At 39.4% G+C, this 19,346-nt stretch overlaps 2 protein-coding genes across 3 annotated transcripts; both read right to left on the bottom strand.

Annotated features, from left to right (window-relative positions):
* Window positions 1-6,437: 6,437 nt before the first annotated feature.
* Window positions 6,438-16,041, bottom strand: LOC139102406 (ataxin-7-like protein 1). Of its 2 annotated transcripts, XM_070656281.1 has the most exons (6): window positions 14,638-16,041; window positions 13,672-13,728; window positions 13,440-13,544; window positions 12,344-13,158; window positions 11,198-11,248; window positions 6,438-11,102 (listed from the first exon to the last, which is right to left on the bottom strand). In XM_070656281.1, the coding sequence occupies exons 1-6, from the start codon at window positions 14,720-14,722 to the stop codon at window positions 10,299-10,301; spliced, it is 1,917 nt and encodes a 638-aa protein (XP_070512382.1). In that variant the 5' UTR covers window positions 14,723-16,041; the 3' UTR covers window positions 6,438-10,298. The 2 variants fall into 2 exon arrangements, with proteins under 2 accessions (XP_070512382.1, XP_070512384.1); XM_070656283.1 differs by lacking the exon at window positions 11,198-11,248.
* A 145-nt stretch (window positions 16,042-16,186) lies between these two features.
* LOC139102413 (collagen alpha chain) lies at window positions 16,187-17,601 on the bottom strand. The gene is made up of 2 exons (XM_070656292.1): window positions 17,442-17,601; window positions 16,187-17,210 (listed from the first exon to the last, which is right to left on the bottom strand). The coding sequence occupies exons 1-2, from the start codon at window positions 17,442-17,444 to the stop codon at window positions 16,440-16,442; spliced, it is 774 nt and encodes a 257-aa protein (XP_070512393.1). The 5' UTR covers window positions 17,445-17,601; the 3' UTR covers window positions 16,187-16,439.
* Window positions 17,602-19,346: the final 1,745 nt, after the last annotated feature.

Genomic DNA, 19,346 nt, shown 5'->3' with positions numbered 1-19,346 from the left:
CTCCTCCTTCGGCCTCTGGCCAGCTCTGGCCCCTTCCATCGGTGAGCACCGTTCGCGGTAAGATACGCGGAAAAAGAGACGCGGGTAAATAGGCGGCCGTGCGCGCCGCGAGGATCCAAGAGAGAAGGCAGAGGCGGATGAGGATGCTGAAGCTCTCGACAGGTTGCCCTCCGTGCACCCGAAGAAAAGGGACGAGACGGGGTGGAAACTCTCAGAGCCGCCGTAGGGATCGGATAGGGTCAGGGACGCACTCGCTGATTTTGATTTTGATTTTTGTCCCTCTGCTTCCTTCAGCGTAACCTTCAGTGTTTCCATAAACACTGTCCAGAGTTTCGTTTATTTTGACCAATAGAGGCTTTTACGACGTGATATTTGCGACATAATACAAACGCTGGTCGTTATACGTTTAATTGAAAGGGTTTATTATTTAAATAATAATTTTTTAATTTGTATTTTTGTTAATTGTAAATTGTAAAACCTAAATATTTCTCGTGCTTTAATATTTAGTTTGTTTATTTTAATATTACAACGCGTGATACTGTGCGATATAAGCACGAATGTGATAGTTGTCATTTAACAAAAGAGAGGCATTCTTCTGGCAAATCTTCGGCCCTGAATAGGCCCTTTAGAACTTTACACCCCACTACCTGGCCCCGACGTGACCCGACCAAGTCTGAGAAGGCTCTTACCTTTGTCCCAGGTAGAAAGCTGATAGTTCCGAAAGGACGCCTTTCAGGATAAAAAAATAAAAGATCTTTTCTATAAAAAATTGGTCAGTAAAGTTGTGCGAAAAATTATGTTGAAATTCACAATTTTGTCCATTAGCATTTTATTTTATCAAGAAAAAACTTTTCTTCGCGCAATGAAAATTATTATATGGAGAAGTCGATAATTAGTTCTGATTATGTAATTTGGCTACTGACGTTGATGCTTTTTGGTAATTATGTCAAGTCGCTTTTAATTAAATAGCAGCCTGGAATGTTTGCAATGCCATAGAACTAATCGCTAACGAGCGGTAATCTAATGATTATTTGTTTCTCGTCAAGTGCCAAAGTCAACATAGTTTAATAAAGCAACTTGCACCAGCCGGTGGCAATGACCTGATCGTGCAAGTGCGCGAATTCAGCAGCTCGATCCAGCCGCAGCTGGTGCACTTGCATAAGCGATAAATGAATTTCGTCCTTACATCTCTGTTTTTCCTCACGTTGCGCCTGCTAATAACGCACTCGAGAAGAAAAACCCTTGAAGCTAAATTTCAATTATTTCTACAATATTTCAAAACAATTCAAAAAATATTAAATCCACTCGGTTTTATTAATAAAGCCTCTGACATTCTCTCGCTGGATGAGATAACTACTTTTGGGTAATTAAATTCTCTAAGCTAAAATTAAATATACATTTTTTTTTTTCTCTCGTGTTCTTCTCATTTGCGTACGAGTCGATTAGGTCCAGCTGGAGCACTCCACGCAGCCATACAAATAGATCTTGCTCTCGTACCTCACGGTGATACTATCTTCGTCCGTTGAATCCCTGTTCCGTATTTAACGAGCGCGGGTCAAGTACCCGTGTTAAACATTCAGGCATATCCGCGTACGATGATATCAGGCAATTAGGCGTACATAACTGTCGTTTACCTAATCCGAGAACGTTGATAAAAAAAATCTTTACCAGTCAGATAGCAGTCGCTTGTATATTCACATCATCTTTCTATCGGAGCGTCGGCGTTTCAATTCGTATACGCGCTTAAGTAAAATAGGCCTTAGACAGACGACGAACAATTAAATCACTTTTACCAAATGCAGTCCGCGCATTCGACGCGTACATGTCTCAATCCGCAAATCGCCGAATGAAAAAGTCTGGAATTTCCAGTGGGTGGACCAGTTCCTCCATCTCCGAAGATCTGTATACGACCGTCGCGTCGTGTCCTTTCACGCGACGGATACATCATACCTCTTTACGAATTTTATGAAGAGCGATGAAGCATGTTCGCGCACACGCTGCACCGTCATTCTTTTTTTTTTCTCTTTTTTTTTTTTCGTCAATCTTCCCTTTTCGGCCGCGAACACTTTCACTTTTACACACGCCGCTTTAGAGCTATTCCTTAAATAGACATCCAGCCAATCAAATTTTCGAAACCCCGAAGATGGTTAACTTAGAAACGTAATGTACGGTCGCGGAAAAAAATTTTATTCGTACCTTCGCTATTCGTGATTTTCAATGCTATTATATTTTATTAATCCTAAGTAACGAGAGAGATAATAATTAATATATAAAACAGTAAAATAATATACAGCGCATGCAGGATTTAATAATAGAACACGCGAGGGCGATAAGATTCAGATCATTTTATTTCCAAAGCTTTTATGCACATGTAACGATCAACTGCGTAACAATACTGTTCCTGGTGATCATGAAAGAGATTTTTCTTACTTTTTTTTTTCCTTTACCTTCAACATTTGCACACCGTCGCGATTCTTCGACTCTTCGCTTCCACGCTCACTTTCTCTCTCTCTCTCTTTCTATCTCTTCGTTTTGTTGCGATAATAAAGTAGTCAAGAATTAAATAGCTATTTGTCGTACATTATATAGAGAATATATCTATAGTTCGTTACACACGTAGTTTCTTCTGGTAATCAAATGGCGAGCCGTATGAAAATCGCTCGTACAATAAATCGTCGTAATACTGCTCGAGTTATCTCGAGTAAACTGATCGTACTCTAGACAGAAACGCACGTAATACAACACCCACGAGCATTCTCGACGAAAGAAGCCTAAGGATACGTTGCAGCGACGTTACGTTTATACAAGATATTAGTTCGGGTCGCGCTAGCAACCAAAATTACCGCACGCTCGTTTCCTAACTTACGTTTACAGTCGACTACGTTGGCAATATAAGATTACTTCGAGGATTATTGAAAACGGATATCAGGAAACCGTCCCTCCCCCAAAACGCCTGAATATCCTCTCCTCGTCCCGTCCCTTAAACATTACAATTTTACACTAAGACTTTTGAATAGTGAACAAGACCGCGCGAAGTAGTGTTACGGGACACGTGAAGTTTCTTACATAGTACGCAAATAGGAAAACTCCTATCCTTAGGAATATATTACGTTCGAAAAAGCACCTCCTCTCTTACCTCGCGCTCGTACGTTTATTTCCTCTACACGCGTGGCGCCTGCTTTGGCTTTCGCGACGGAGTAACATCGGTAAACTTACTTCATTTTGGTCTATTCTGAAAATCGAAGCTACCGCGAAGTCTCTGCGCGTAAATCGAGAGAAACGTGTTGTCGAGAAAGATATATTAAACTTCGTGAGAAAGAAAAAAATAAATAAATAAAAATGAAAAAAAAAAGAAACGATCACTTAAGAACGTTTATAAAAATGTTACAATAAAATATGCGATATAAATATCGAAGCGGTAACCGGTAAGTGACACGAGTTTCTCGACTTCTCGCGCGAGAGATTGATCGTCGACGAGGAGACACGGAAGGCTTTTTATTGTACAAGCTTTTTCAATGGGAACCGACTAATTTCGAGACGGCGATGATTACGGGAAGGAGTTACATGATTTACAAATATGTTAAATACCTGAGAAGAACGTGATCACGAGCGCTGGCGAGTCGAATCGCGCGCCACCTTAATATATCCGTCCGCACATTATTTTCTTACAATGACGTGTTCGCCGCTACGCTGCTCATTAATCGAGATGTCGATGTCTATAAAAAATTCCAAAGAGCTATGCGAAAAGCTACGAGGATGACGGGGCAATAACGTATACGCGTGTTTAAAAAAAAAGTAAGAGTTTAAATGGACACATCGAACACTTTCTCTCGCTACGAAGTTACGTAACATTCAAATTGATACTCCACATAGTAGTCGCTTAGCATCTCGGATATCGTCGCCTAAATATATACAAAAGTCCATCGTATACGACTGAAAATCGCTCCTCTCGTTACTCGCGAGTAACTAGCGAAGTCATTCGAATGATCTAAAGATTTTGCAAACGTTTCTATTCTCGCGTTGTTAAATCATAATTGATTGGAGGCTGCGATCTTTAGATCAAACGACGACGACGGTATACCTCTAATACATTCACGTATGCATAGCGGGAAATATAGTAAGAATTCTACTTATTTCATCTTTCGTTTATCTCGTAAATTATTTTATTAAATAGAAAAGCAATCAATTTCTTACAAATAGGAAATAATTTTTTCTTTTGGAGATCTCCTAAATTTTGCAATTGCAGTTTTTTCGCTGGTCTAATAACTGATGGTTTTTTTTTTATTTTTTTTTTTATGGAGCACGTATTATTCGATTTTATTGAACGACTCCCCTTATTTTATTTGTCTTCTAAATTTACACTTCTCTCCCAAAAGGAAAAAGCATTAACGTAACTGGTTTCGAAGTAACTCGTCTTCTGCTGTAGCACGTTAAAAATTATATTTATTATAAAAATTTGTCGCAGGTTGAAATGTTGAAAGTCGCGTCGCGATGTCGTTCTCTTTTACTTTCTTATCAATCTTTCCGCTCCAGTCTGTAATCAGCCAGTAACAATCATTCCGCGCCGAACATTAACGACGTTTATGTAAGCTAATAAATATTAAAGCGTATTACGTCGTTTCATAAAACGTCAGTCGTGACATCTTTCTTCGAGTTTTAGGATCTCTTTGGGACATTACCGTTCTCTTGGTCTATAGACTTTTTGTTCATTTGTGTAACTTCGAGTGATGAGTAAATGGAGCAATAAAAGTATGCACGTTTCAGTCAGAGGCAACGACCTAGAGTATCTCGAAAATAATGTATGCCAGTAGCAAGAGCACTCCGTCCTCAAAGAAAGATCTTCAGCCGATTGTTTGTTAAATCGATTTCTATTAACAACGAATTTTATTTAAGACTTTTATAATTTATATAGCTCTTACGATTTTAATTACAATTGAGAAACAAAATTACATTGAAAAAACAACATTAAATTCAAAATTAAATTCCATTAAAGAAAAAGAAAGAAAGAAAAAAAAAATTATATAGCCACCGAGATACAGACAATTTAAAATTCTTTAAAGAGAACTCGTGAAGCAATTTATTTATACGATTTATACATTTATACAGGGATTTAATTTCTTTCCCGAAAATTAATTTTAACATTTAAGAAGCATTCTGACGTCACATAACTACCACCGATAGTTTTAATTCGTAATGAGCGATATTAATAGAATTTACATATCGATAATAGTGAAATTGCGAAATGACATGATACAATTTTAAATATTTATTAATTATATATGCCGCGAATTAATTATTGGATAATGGTTACAGTACACGAATAATACGACGTAATCGGAGTACCGTGTTGTAATATTTACAATGATATGTAACAGTAAAAGACATCGCGCGTAACGTAGATCCTCGCGCTCTCCGCGCGACGTATCTCTGATCTCTGCGCGAAAAGTTTCTCCACCTGCTAGCACATACGTACGAACGAAAACAAAAAAGAAAGAAAAAAAAAAAAAAAAGAAAAGACAAGAATAAATTTGACGAGTGGATATAAGGTGAATGGACAAATGAAAAAACAATTTACAAATAAATATAAAACATATATTTAAATTAAATGCCACAAAATATCTTGCTTTATGATAATAAACCTGAATTCAGAGTATCCCCTTTTTTTTGTTTTTTTGTTTGTTTTTTTTCTTTTAATTCCTCCACGTGAAATTACAGTGTTAAAAAAAAAAGTAGATCGATTATCCGTCGTTCTAAACATAACGTGCATACATTTGAACAACGTGGCAAATCGGTATCTAATATCGGTGCGTCGGTAATTAAGTGAACGTTACACGCGCTATTTGAGGAAAGACTTTATTAAAAAAAAAAAAAAAAAAAAAGAAATTCACTAAAACTCACCAGCAATTGAGCTCGCTGGACAAGTCCTTCCGATCTCATCGATATATTCAGTCTTCATCAATTTATCAATCTACCGTGTGTCAATCCACTGCACCACAGTTTCACGCGGATTCGTTAGAATTAATTAAAATACTAGTCATTTCATGCCGCGCGCGCTAACGAAGCAAGGGGGAGGTCGAGTCGAAGAAAAATACAATTGTCGCTTCTCTCTTTTCTCGGTTTCCTTCCCTTCTTTCGGAAATATCGTTTCTAAATGAAACTTAGGTACGTAACGAAGCGGGTTTTTTTTTTTTTCACGAGTTCGGCCCGTGAAAAAAAAAGATGTAAATTAAAACAAATTCATAGAAATTTATTTCAAATTTAAGATTTAATTAGATTAAAAAAGAAAAATGTTATTAATATCTGGTTAACTATTAATAATATATATATATATATGTAGAAAACATTTCGTTTACTTCTCAATTACAAATATTAAATAAACTGTGTTAATCAATCTAATATAATTCTTGATTTAAATTTTAGAAAATAAATTTCTATGAATCTCCTCAATTTTTCTCTTTTTTTTTGTTTGTTTTTTTTTTGTTTTTGGTTAATTTAGAGAGACATGCAGCACTGATTGATATTCTCTGCGCTTTGCCGATAACTGCGAAGAACGTAGGAGCTTTCGAAAAAAAAGCTTTCCGAATGACGCGTCTTATAATTAACGAATTATTGCTACTAAATTGATTGAGGATCGTATATTATTGCTCTACGATTGGGCAATAACGTGGAAAATTCGTGGTTCGTCCAATCACCGAGGCATCGTTAGCCAAGGAGCGACTCTTGAAATCTTTAATCAGTGCTCTTCGTTTAGTGACACAAGTCGACGCAAGCATCGGACTGTTATTTTTCAACGTGACTTTGTCGACCTGTGTCACTAATTAGAAAGCACTTAATAACGGTTCGCCGGATTCGCGTCGTTTCTCGGTACCGCTCGCAATCCGTTTGTATCGTTACGTGCCGAGCAATGAATACTGACTGTGGTACACATAAATAACTTTCAGGAGAGTACGTTATCTCACACGTGGACGTGGAATTTCGCGAAAATGCGTTGACGCGTGTATTCTGCCAATCGCAGCTACCTGTATCTCGTCTCACGTTAAAGTTAAGCGGCTGGGACTTAGAAATTTTTTTTCTTTTAATCGCGTTTAAGCGCTAAACGTCGCCACGCAGTTTTCATCGCTCGACATAACAATCGTTACGTGATAACGCTAAAAGAATCGGGAGGGAACCGTATTAAATGCGGTATTATTCTAACAAAGTTACGCGGGTAAGACGGCCGTAGTGAAGCATTCGGAGTTTCCCTTCTTGTGAGTCAGTAGATTTCGCTTACTCCCCTTTGCGATACTCTTATAGACGCGTGTACATCGTACGTAATACGTTCTTATGCAGCTATACGGTTAATTGATATCCGTAGGTACGCGGCTAATTATCTGCTTACACGATTTATGTACAAGTTATCACGATTTCAGGTAGCCGAGAGAATCAGTGGCGACGATGCCGCGGCATCGTTCTATACTGCGCGGTAACAATAATCAGCGTTTGTTACACTTGACACAACGTAGCACACACATACACACACGCGCGCGCGCATATACTCCATATTAATTTCTTTCGTCTTTTTTTTTTCCTAAATAACTGTCGCAAATTGGCCTAATTTTCGTAGCTCTTTGACTCCTCGCTATACGCCCGCCGATAAAGCAATTTCAATTATCAACGCGAGCAACGACTCGAGCGGAACAATGCAGATTGTCTCCGCGGGATTAGTAATTTTTTTCTTTCTCTTTTATTTTTCTCCCCCTTTTTTTTCTTTTTTTTTCTTTTTTTTTTTTGACAAGGCTAAATCGATAAAAGGCGTCTCTTGCGTGCAAGACCGCGAAAGAATCAGAAAAGGAATAGAATCGCGCCACGTTCTTGCCGCCGAACACATAAAGACACATCTACAATTATCCTACTAATCGTTAATAGTTAAATATCACAATCTATGATAAGAAATCCGCGTATATGCGTGTCGCCGCTATCGCTAGCTACCCGCGCGCGTTTCTTCGCCCGTTCGGAAAAATCGCGGCGCGCGGAGATACAAATCAACGAGTACGTACAAAAATAAATAATCGTCTTGGGTGAATGAAGCGGGATCTGTGTGCCTCGCTAATCTGCCTGGATCCGCGCGCAAATCCACGTGGGCACGCCAACGATTTCATTTCGATCGAGCCATCGTTCCGCGAACAAAGCGCCAAAAAATAAAGCAATGATCTAGATATCGTTAAAGAAATTCCCGAGGGTTTTACCTTCACAATATTAATTTCTTTCTATTATACGCCGTGTACCGTAATCCAGCAATTATATAAACAGTGACGCAGCCGCACTACATTATTTCGTTATATATGTGTATCAAAAATTTCGTTTGTTTCTATTCTACGCGGATGAGGAGGAATAAATAGATCTAGCACTTTATCGGGGCCTTAATCAAGCGCAATAATCAATCGTGTCACACAATCGTTCACGTAGATCCACGCGGACTTTTACCGATAAGCAGAGGCGAATACAAATTTGCTATTATTGAAAGGGCAAATAGATGAAGCGACGCTTACTTATATCTTTTTTACAATGTGTTTGTATATAAACCATTATCGTTTCTGAGATTTACCGTATGTCCAAAAATTAATATTAAAACCGTGACGGAAATTTTTAATGTATAACTTTCATCTACCGGCCCTCGTCAATTTATATATAGTATATAAATCAAAATGCAATTCATTTTAAGGAGATTACATTCGATTTGTCCCTCTGTTATGCATTATATATATATTACAAATTGATTTTGTTTCGCCGCGAAGTTCAATATAAAGTAGAATAAAACCACGTTGAAAAATAAATCACTCGGAGTTATGATTTTTGTTATAATCTTATGGAAAAAATGTAAAAAAAAAAAGAAAAAAAAAAGAAGCGGGTACAACATTAAAATAATGGCGCGCTTCGAATTCTCGGAATATACATTTATGCAAAAGGGATAAGAGATCGTGATCAATAAAAAAAAAAATATATACTATATATATACGTATATACAATGTATGTACAGTCAAGATCGTACAACCATGTGTACAATTTGTTCATATTTCATGGAGAAACAAGCCTTTTTTTCTTCTATGCAAAGACTATATGTTTAAAAGATACTAAACGCCTCTTTATATACAATAGAATAGATATAATAATCTGCTATCTATTTACAAAATTTATGCACAATTCAATAACAAAAAAAAAAGAAAAAAAAATGCACGATGCTCTGTACTGTGAAAATAACTACATACGTATAATTTCACCGTTTTAAGTTCTATGTGTAATTATCTTTTTTTTTCTTCATTTAATTAAAGCTTGGAATTTGGCAATAATTTATAAGAAAGCAATACATACAAATTAAAGTTCAAAACGTAGAAATCACAAAGAATATTTTATAAATCATGATCATTTTCTTGTAAAAAAAACTTTTTTTTTTTAAAAGCTCAACGTAATGAGTTTTAAATTAGAAATAATTTGTAATATCGTGGCTAAACAATTTTAATTTCGACTATGATTGGAATTTCAAACAAATCGGGATATAACAGATATACTCCCGATACAAAACGCAAATTCCTTACCTTGAAAAGTAGTTGAAAATCGTCTAAAGGTTTCCATATTCCACTGCAAAAGATTCGTGATGCGTTGTTAAAAATACAGGACCGAAGGAATGTTCTGTGGCGTGTCACAAATTACATGACAAGTCACTCAGTAGTGCACCGTAAGGTTTCTGTGATATCGCAGCGTTCTAGCGTCTTCGTTCATTCGCTGTTATCAGGACACGATCTCAATCGTTTGCGTATCTATTTGTCTTCAATTCTTTATATCTATTCTACATCATATATTCAGCGAATAAACGGAAATGGGACATCACCCGGTCTTTCTTTTTATGGAGTTTCACGAAATCAGGTACACGTCCAGATACGATTATCGTGAGCCGTCGATCGAGAGTTCATCCGTGATCCTTCACAATTAACGTACTCATGATCCGAGTCTGAAAGCTTCATGCTGCGCGATATTGCGACAAAATCACGTCACGTGTTGAAGAATCGACAGGAGTGTCGTCTAAAGCGATTTATGATATATCGCAATTGATCTCGTTGCGCGAAGTAATTACATAATGATGATGGCGGAAACAAGATTCTTCCCCCTCGACAGGCTGTAGACGTAACATCGACTGTGACGGCGATGACTAGGATGATGACGTGGGCGACGATGAAGAAAAAGGGGGTCTCGTGAAGAAAAGGAGGTAGACAAACGACGCCCGCGGCACACGGTCCTCAGCCCGGAGTGGGTGGGGTCTTGTGTCAGTGAATATTAAAGTTGTATTGTTTACGGCTGGATGAGATGCGGAGCCATCGGCTCACCGCTAATGGTTCCGGGTGACAATTTGACCATGAGATATCGCTAAAGTGAGGATACGGTGACGATGTGGTCGTCGCTTCGACCTGGATCGACGCAGACGTCGGAAAATCCTGTGACGATTGACACGACAGTTGCTCGTGCTGCAATTTAAGCCTTTTCTGCGGTCGCGATGTCGAGGTCGCATGATTCAGTCTTTTACCATTGATTTGACTGGCATGCTGCTGTTCTAGCTGCTCCATCGGTTCAAAAAGATTCAGACTCGGCATAGAAGCTTGCATCTGTTGATAACTCCTGACTGAGACAGGCGATTGTGACGAATGACTATTTGGCCGTGACTGTATTTGCATCATTAACTGAGATTTGGAATCTTTGGTGGTATAAATAGGCGAGTACATGGTCTCGGTATCAATGTCCATTGGAGTCTCTCTTTCGATGACCGTTGCAACCACCGTGGGTGGTTGTACGCAAGTGGTTGGCAGTGGTGCCGATACAACTGGCATTGTAGGAGTCGTAGTAGTACTTGGTATCAAAGTAGCTACTCCTGGTGGCTCTTCATTGTTGGTGCTTGGTAATGGAGACAATGGTAACATCACGGATAATGGTGCCATCATCGAATTTGACTGTTGTTGCGATGAGCCACTGCTACTGTTGCTACTACTACTGCCAGTAATTGTAGAATTGACCACTAGCGTGGGCTCTATATTCCGCAGGTCCTCTGAATTGACGAAGTCTTCCTCAAGTTTGGTCTAAAAAAGAAAAATATTAGCAACAAGTAGAGTAAGAATTATAAAACTCGTAAGAAGAGGTGGCGTTTAAGTGCCTAAAAGAAACCATGCCTTACAGGTTTAGTGGAGCCATGCGGGGCCAGACACCGATAAAGCAAATCAACAGCCTGCAATAACAAAAACAGAAAACAAGTATCAACCGACACTCTGCGTCTGTCTTTACGCGCGTTAGCTTGGTGTTGTGTCACGATTGAGTCGATCGATCCGTGTTTGTCAGCAGAATTATATAATTCTATATTTCTTTTTTGTTTCTATTTTAATTGCAAAATATTTTTACGTGTAAAGAAATTTATAGATTAATGATATGTATTGTTTCGCCAGACAATCAAAGTTTAAGAAAAATTGTGTACATGTACTATTCTCATTAATTTTAAAATAATCTAATCTAAAACGTAATATTAAAGTCGTACAACATAAATTTAAAAATACGGTAACATATTGATATAAAATTAGATCAATCACTTATTTTTGCGAAAGATAGAAAATTGTGAATTTTTTCAGATACTATTCGGTTTCAAATACATATTCGGATTCCAATTTCTTTACCACTAAAATTTCTACAATTCTTACAAATTAAGATCAATTGGATCAAATGAAACAATCTTTACACTTTTAAAAAGAGATATATCTACATCATCTTCTTCGAGCCAGCTTTTCAATATCTAATACTATAATAATATGCAGAAATGAAAGTTCTTTTTAAAGCATAATAATTTAAAAAAAATTAAAAAAATAAAAAAGAGAATTTCATGCACAATATCAAACTTATCGAAACGTATACAATAATTTTGACAGAAAATAGGAGAGCCACATATTTATTTCCCGCATTTTCTTAAATACGTCAAAAATAATAATACATGTACATTAAAAAAAAAAAAAAAAAATAAATAAAATAAAAAAAAGAAACAAAAAAGAAAAAGAAAATGGAACTTGTACAGTTTTATTTTAACTACACACAATCAAACTGAAACTTTCATTTCATCATTGTGCAAGCAATCTTGTCTTCGTGGCACAGATTGCTCGCGCAAAAGAGCTTTATCATAATGGTAACAATAGCGTGGCAAATGAAGAAGATTCACACTGAGGACAGTACAGAAACAGGAAAATCGAAAGGAGAGGAAAAGAAAGGGGAGGACAGTACATATGTGTGAGAAAAATTTTTAACAGAAAATGAAAAAATACAAAAGCAATGATTTGCTTACCTTTGGCAGTGGGTACGTGTCCGGTAGCGATAATACGGGCGGTGAGCTCGGTGTTTCCGAGTCGGCAATGGATACTGGGGTGTTAGGAGCAAGAGGATTATTCAGGTTGGATACGACAGCAGCAGCTGCAGCGGCGGCGGTAACGGCCGAAGACACGGTGACGGTACCAGAAACCGTCACTTTCGTCGTCTGCCGGTTACCGCCGCTACTTGGTTGCTCCTTCGCAGCACGATGTTCCGCGAGGAGCTTGTCGAAGGTCTTGCTGCGACCGACGACCGTTCGGCGCAGCGAGACAGTGTGCGCTTTGCATGTAAGCGACCTGGTGCAGGGCTTGCCGGTCTCCTCGTTCCATACGCCGCAGTGTCGGTCAGGATCGTATTCGCGGTCCTTGAGCAAAGAACGATCCGTCTTGATTCTCTTCCGACGAGGCTGGTTGCTGCTACTGCTGTTACTGGGCCCAGGACTTTTGTTTGGACTGCCTCCGCTGCTCGTCGACGTGCCGACAAGATTCGAAGAACTGGCCACGTTAGGAGAGGCATTTTGAACCGTGATCGACTCGAGAGGCGATCGGGGTGACGAGGAGATCGGCAGCGAACCACCTGCAGACAAGCTCGTCTGATCCGCAGTACGCTTAACGGTCGTGTGGTTCAGCTTCGCGCCGCCGACAAGAGGAATTACTGAAGAAACTGAAGGAGTTTGTGCTTGGCTGCTTCTTTTTAACTTGGAAACCTTGCAGAAAGGAGTTTTTATGGACGGTTTTGCGATTGGAGTCGCGGGAGGCGGGAAATTTGCCATGCCGGAAGGATGACGACACTCTGTGGCAAAATAGAAGACGTATTTACAAGTTTAATCCCTGCAATACAAGTAATGTTAATAAGTTGCAAATATTTCAACAATATTTCTAATAAATTTTATAACTGCAAATTAAATCGTTACGTATATACACATTTTGTCATATAAGAAGATATTGATATTATGCACTTGATAATAAAATTAACAAGACTGAGAATCAAGTTATGCTCTGCATTTAAAAGCAATTAAGACTTAGTTCATACAATTTATTACACTAAGGTGATAATAAAATACTAATATATACCCATATGTTGAATGAGAGCTTGTGGTTTCACTATGGCATCGCATATTTCACATACAACTCCATAAAAAACATCTCTCTCCGGACAAAATCCATATAAATCAATATCTGAAAAATATGTCAAATTAATACCAAGACAAATATCGAAGAAAATAAAGAAAAGAAAGAAAAATAATTTTAACAGTTATGTTTATACATCATTATTTTGATGTTACGAAGAAACTAATAATTTTACCATCTGAAGAAAGGCGTGTGACTGAACTTGAGGGTTGAACTTCTGTCTCTTCATCACCTGAAACAAAATATGATATGAAATATGACTCGAGAAGATGCAACGCAACAGACAGAGTTGAATTTTGTAAAACTACACCATGCAGGTAAATGGGAAATATTTAAAGCATGTGATCTATATCTGCACGCATATATTCTATATTTAACAGAGCGTTAGAATCGTATAAATTGCAAAGACCAAAGATTTATGCTGATCAGCATCACGTATTGAAAACATTGTTTATTTTGAAAAGTCTATTGAACAATTGCATTCATAAATTACTAAAACATTACTCTCAAATAATTTCAACAAGTAATCCAACTTTTAAATACAAAACGTGAAATAAAGAACACAGAACTGCATGAATAAGTCAGCTTTATTCCCTTTATTTACATCTAGCATACATGCATAATAACAGCTGTTGTACAAAATTCGAGAGAATTGATTCGGGAGGGTAAAAAACGTCGCGGTTTTCGCTTTATCTTTTTATCTCGGTAACGGTGTCTGTTATCGGAGGGGGAGGAAGGGGTACATCGTCAGCCGCGAGCCTGTCTGCCGATCGTTTTACTCTCGGCCGACAAGTTCGACGGCATACGCTCGAATTACATAATTGTTAGTCCTGAAAATCATTCGCGGGCTTCGATGTTTGCGGCTACAAGGGGGTGCACGGGGAGCACGCACGCGAGAAATCACGGCGTGCCGTCGTTCCCCCCCGTGCCGTTGATAGATCGTACACAACACCCCCTTCGACATTACCCTCCCCCCCCGCTGCCCCCGGCGATACAAGCGCGCGCGCGCGTGTCGCGCTCCCGTCAGCCGGACAAAGAAGCGTCGAAGTGAGGTTAGGTGCACGTACCCTCCGACGCCCGCGGCCGTGGCGGTCGGGCGTGCGGAGGGCGCAGGGTCGCGATGGAGATTGAGCGCACTTACTCAGCGGCTTGTCTCGTCCGATTCTTTCGATCCAGCTGGACCAGGGCTGGCCGTGAAAGAATGTTGGGCTGTCACTTCCCGACATTGCCAATGGCGCTCGCGTTCCGAGTGAAACACGGCGCGGTCCTCGCGTGTATATAGCGTGGCGAGATTGTTTTTCGGGGGCCGGGCCGCGTGGACTGTCAGGTGCGGCGCGGTAATGTACTCCACGCTATATCTACTCTCCCTCACCCCCGCGATCTCCGTCGCACCCGTCGCGGCCGTCGCGTGTGTGCGTCGCGCCGTGGCCAGACGCATTTGCCTCCTTCTCCCGCCGCCCTTGTCCACAGTTCTGCGTTTCCCTGCCCCCGCAAGCAGCGCACCCGCCCAGTCCACCGTATACGCGTACACGCGCGACCAGTATTCCCCTCAGCGAATCCCGACAAACATATCCGCGCCCGACGCCGTTCCGCGACGCGTCGTCGCGCGACCGAAATGCTGGCTCCGTCGTCCTCTCGCGTTTCCGCGTGGCTCGGCTTCTCGCGAATCCACCGTGCACGCACGCACCCACACATACACTCCCGCGTATCGCACGCGCGCACGGCGAAAACTGCGGGATCCGCTAGGCGGTATTGGCCCGCTGCGGCCTGACGTCACGTGCACTCGCGAGCACGGACAACGTGCGCAGAGCCAATCCCGATGGCTCCAGCCGCTCGCGACGCTGCGCGCAAATCATTGGCGTGCCGACCGTCCTGCACGGCAGGTGGACCGTGTCGCTCGTTCCTCCGATGTCATTCACATACATGATTTCATTGATAAATTTGTATTCAATGCAAACCGCGCGATATGCCTCTCTGTCTCTCTCTTTCTATCTCTCTTTCTCTTCTTGATCGCACCCACACGTACGCACTCATGCGTACGCACGTGTGTACTCGAAATATACTCCAAAATGTCTATTCGGCTTATTTTATTTTTTACTTTTATTTTTATTCGTCGCTATTAATACTCTGCATTATTTTCTCTATGCATATGCGCAAACTATTTAAGTGGCCGAGGGTTGTATTTTAAATTTTAATACGCTTGAGGAAACCTGTTTCAGAACGCACAATAAATGTACGCTTCTCATTCCCTCTTTCTCATTCAAATTTCTTTATGAAGCAAATCGAGATACCCGAGATGGTATCACGAATGATTAACGTTGATTTTAAATCGGATTCGAGATGTCGAAAGTTCCAAGTCTTTTGTAATGAAAAATTGTTAGTCACTTTTTATTGTGTCGTACGTACATAAACGCTTACAAAGATTCAATCAAAAACTTGACTATAAAAAATTAGCAGGATGTTGAAATATTGTAGCAACACATCACCGAATTATTAAACGCACTTTCGGCTTTGTAATGCTTCAAAATAAACACGTTTCGTAATTAATTTCGAAACTTATTAAAATTTATTACGTTCATATTTAGAGTCATATATAATAATAGTTCTGCGTTTTCACGTATAAAAATTTGATTACAGATTCTTAAATAAAAATGAGTCGTACGAATTAGCACAGTCATATGATGTTTAGATTTCTTTTTTTATTTTTTTTTTTTTTCTTTTATTCGAATTCTCTGTCCTCGAAAAACCGGATCGATAGTAATCCCGATTGACGACTCGAAATCGTGAAGTCGCATATTTCTTCAAATGATCGCTCTGACTAGGAATAATCGCTGTTGTCCACGATTTCGAACACCGACAATTGCGTTCTTATATCACTGGAAAGCAAATGCTTGAATTTACAGTCTTGTCAGTTGTCCAATTTTCGAATTACACCCTGGTGTCTTAGCCTGCGAAGAACGATCTCGTGTTCGGTTGAGTCTGGGATGGTTGGGCGGTATTATTTGCGTCGCCACGATGGGCCTGAATCGCTTGCCAGTTGATGTACCAGAAGGGCTGCTTATCCCTTGGCCAGGTCTTGATTCTATTTATCAGATCGATGTCGCCGTGAGCGTCAACCGGGAGATCGGCTGGGTTTATAGTGCTCTGAGTCGATGCAGTTCCAACTGTAAAACTGCTATCTCCGCTGTCGATTCGGTTTCCGAGCACCGCGCTACCGGTAGTTGGATTTCCTTGAGATCCTTGGTACGTTGGCATTCCCTGAGATCCTTGATACGTCGGCATTCCCTGAGATCCTTGGTACGTCAGCGTTCCCTGAGACCCTTGATACGTCGGCATTCCCTGAGACCCTTGGTACGTCGGCGTTCCCTGAGACCCTTGGTACGTTGGGACGCAAGGTGATCCTTGCATTGGAAATCCTTGCGTTGGAAATCCTTGCGGTTGAAATCCTTGCACTGGAATTCCTTGGGCTGAACCTCCTTGACGCACTGGAATTTCTTGAGCCCCTTGATTTATCGGCATTCCTTGAGTCCCTTGATTTATCGGCATTCCTTGAGTCCCTTGATTTCCTGGAGTTGCTTGAGCCGCTTGTTCCGCTGCTATTCGCTCATCAATATATTGAGGTAGAACTTGAGGCAAACGGCCACCGGTACCAGCATGCCACGGTCGTTGCGACTGCACCGTGCAGAAAACAGCGACAAGTATAGCGTATTTCAGCTGTAATAAAAAATAATCTTTAGTATAAAAATCACTAATATAATATTCTTGATTAACAAACAATAAAAAGTCCTCGCTTCTCTCTTCTGAATACTTCAAAGTATTTGTTATATATTAATCAAATTATATTATCACACATTTACACATTCAAAATTCGTATATGCATAGAAAGGATTTCTCTTAATAAATTAATTATTATTTTAGTAAATTATTATATACTATATTATTTACCATGACTGTCAAATACTTGGTGGTGTTCGATTAACTCGATAGACATGTAAAGATTTCGTAGATGGTACTCGACGATGCTGGGAAACTTTAACGATCGTGCGATTCACCGTTCGAATCTGAAGTGCTAGTGTGCCAAGCATTTCTTCTTCTATATAAATCGCTCGGTTTTACCGCGTTCCCCACTACGGTACGAACGAGTCATCCCACGTCTGTGGGAAACTTGACTGCAACTTCCCCCGGTTGTTAGATTTGCGATATTTTGCTGGACGCAAAATTTTTCAAAATAACGTATACAAATAGCCGCTGGACAAGAAAGTATTCCGCGAAAGCGCATCCCGCGGGCGAACTTTCGTGGAAATAATTCGCAATTTATCACGACGATAAAATTCTTATGTGACCGTCGGTCTTCTTTTCAATCTTTGGTTCATTCGCGCGCTTAAATTCTTTACTAACTAGCAATAAGAACGTTGATATATTTTATTTTATAGAAATCAAAATTATATTATTAAAGTTTGCGTATCGTAAGTTTTACATTTGACATATTTGTCGACTTACAAATCTGGTGACAATCTTATTTCAGCCTATTCTTTTTTACCGTTTACGTATAATCCTGGATGGTTTTTTTATCAGGTAGTAAATCGATTAATATTTACAAGACCAACATTAATAAATGCAGGATGTGGTCAAATTATAAAATCCTTAGTCATTCCACTTGACAATTACATCGTAAAATGCATTAAGACTCGCATTAATGAGCAATGAAGAGGAAGACAAGAATATCCGCATTGATATTTTGCATTAATTATTTTTTTATTAATATGTTTAATTAAATTTGAAATAAGATATGTTTATTTCTAAGAAAAATTAATTTTCTATTTTTTTATATTTTTTTTTATATTTTTGGTATGGCTTTAATTTCACTATCGCGAATATTTGTTCGTTTGAATTAAATTTTACTCGAAGAAATTTAGAGGAAACGCTTGATACCGATTACATTTCGATGTTAGATTAGTTCCCCAAGTTCATCCACATACAAACATCTTAGGTTTCACAATTTAGCTCGCTGATATATTTTTTTTTAATTTTTATTAATAGCGCGAACCGCGATAGTAATACGGAACAACGATGCAAGCAATTAATAACACATGACGTTAAATTAAGTGTATTTTCCTCTAGGCATTTACTTGGAAATCGGTTTTCTGTTGCATTTTTGCTCTTATCTTCCGATTTTTATCTAGGGGTCAATTTCCAAGCCGTAATTTCTTTATTAGTTCTTTAAACGAGATTTGTTTTTTTTTTCTTTCACGATGCGATAAAACATACTTTCATATTTTTAGTGAAAGACTCATCGCACTTATACCGAATCGGTTCACCCAGATTTCCGGTTTTACCGTTGGCGTATCGATGGGAAAACCGTAACAGATAATCTTCGCGATGCGCAGGTTCTCATGTGGCACAAAGGCACGAAAGGCTTTTGCATACAATTTCAATAAATTAAGTCGTATTACGGAAAGTCAAACAATTCAGGATTTTAATTTATAATGAGACGCGTGATGGTATCGCGTGCCGTTGTGCGTTTAATACAAAAATTTATATATAAACCTCATTAAAATAAAAATCGGCGCTGCATAAGTTGAATGCGAAGACAGGCCTTATCTTTAGCCGTATCTTGAGCCATTTTTACATGTCAACAAAATTTTCTCGGAAGCTCTCCGATGAGGTGTACGACGCTTCTTTGTGCGCGGCACCGGCTACGTGCTCGCGCATCTAATTTACAGCCCGCTTTTGCAATTTTCCGTTCCCGCGAATTGCTTGCCGCGCGAAACAGAAATATAGCTGGAGCGGTAAAATATTTACGGCCGGATCTTCTCGCCTGCATATAACCGTGACGAAATCAGATTGCGA

Source organism: Cardiocondyla obscurior, linkage group LG05, assembly GCF_019399895.1.
Source record: "Cardiocondyla obscurior isolate alpha-2009 linkage group LG05, Cobs3.1, whole genome shotgun sequence".
NCBI lineage: Eukaryota > Metazoa > Arthropoda > Insecta > Hymenoptera > Formicidae > Cardiocondyla > Cardiocondyla obscurior.
Note: the sequence above shows the minus strand (reverse complement) of the source record. Positions and strands in the feature narration are given on the sequence as shown.

Excerpts from the sequence above, each read along its gene's own strand:
- LOC139102406 (XM_070656281.1), bottom strand. The coding sequence starts at position 14,722 with ATGTCGGGAAGTGACAGCCCAACATTCTTTCACGGCCAGCCCTGGTCC. Across the intron at positions 13,545-13,671 it reads CACACGCCTTTCTTCAGATG|ATATTGATTTATATGGATTT; the intron begins GTAAAATTATTA and ends CATATTTTTCAG. Across the intron at positions 11,103-11,197 it reads CGCATGGCTCCACTAAACCT|ACCAAACTTGAGGAAGACTT; the intron begins GTAAGGCATGGT and ends TTTCTTTTTTAG.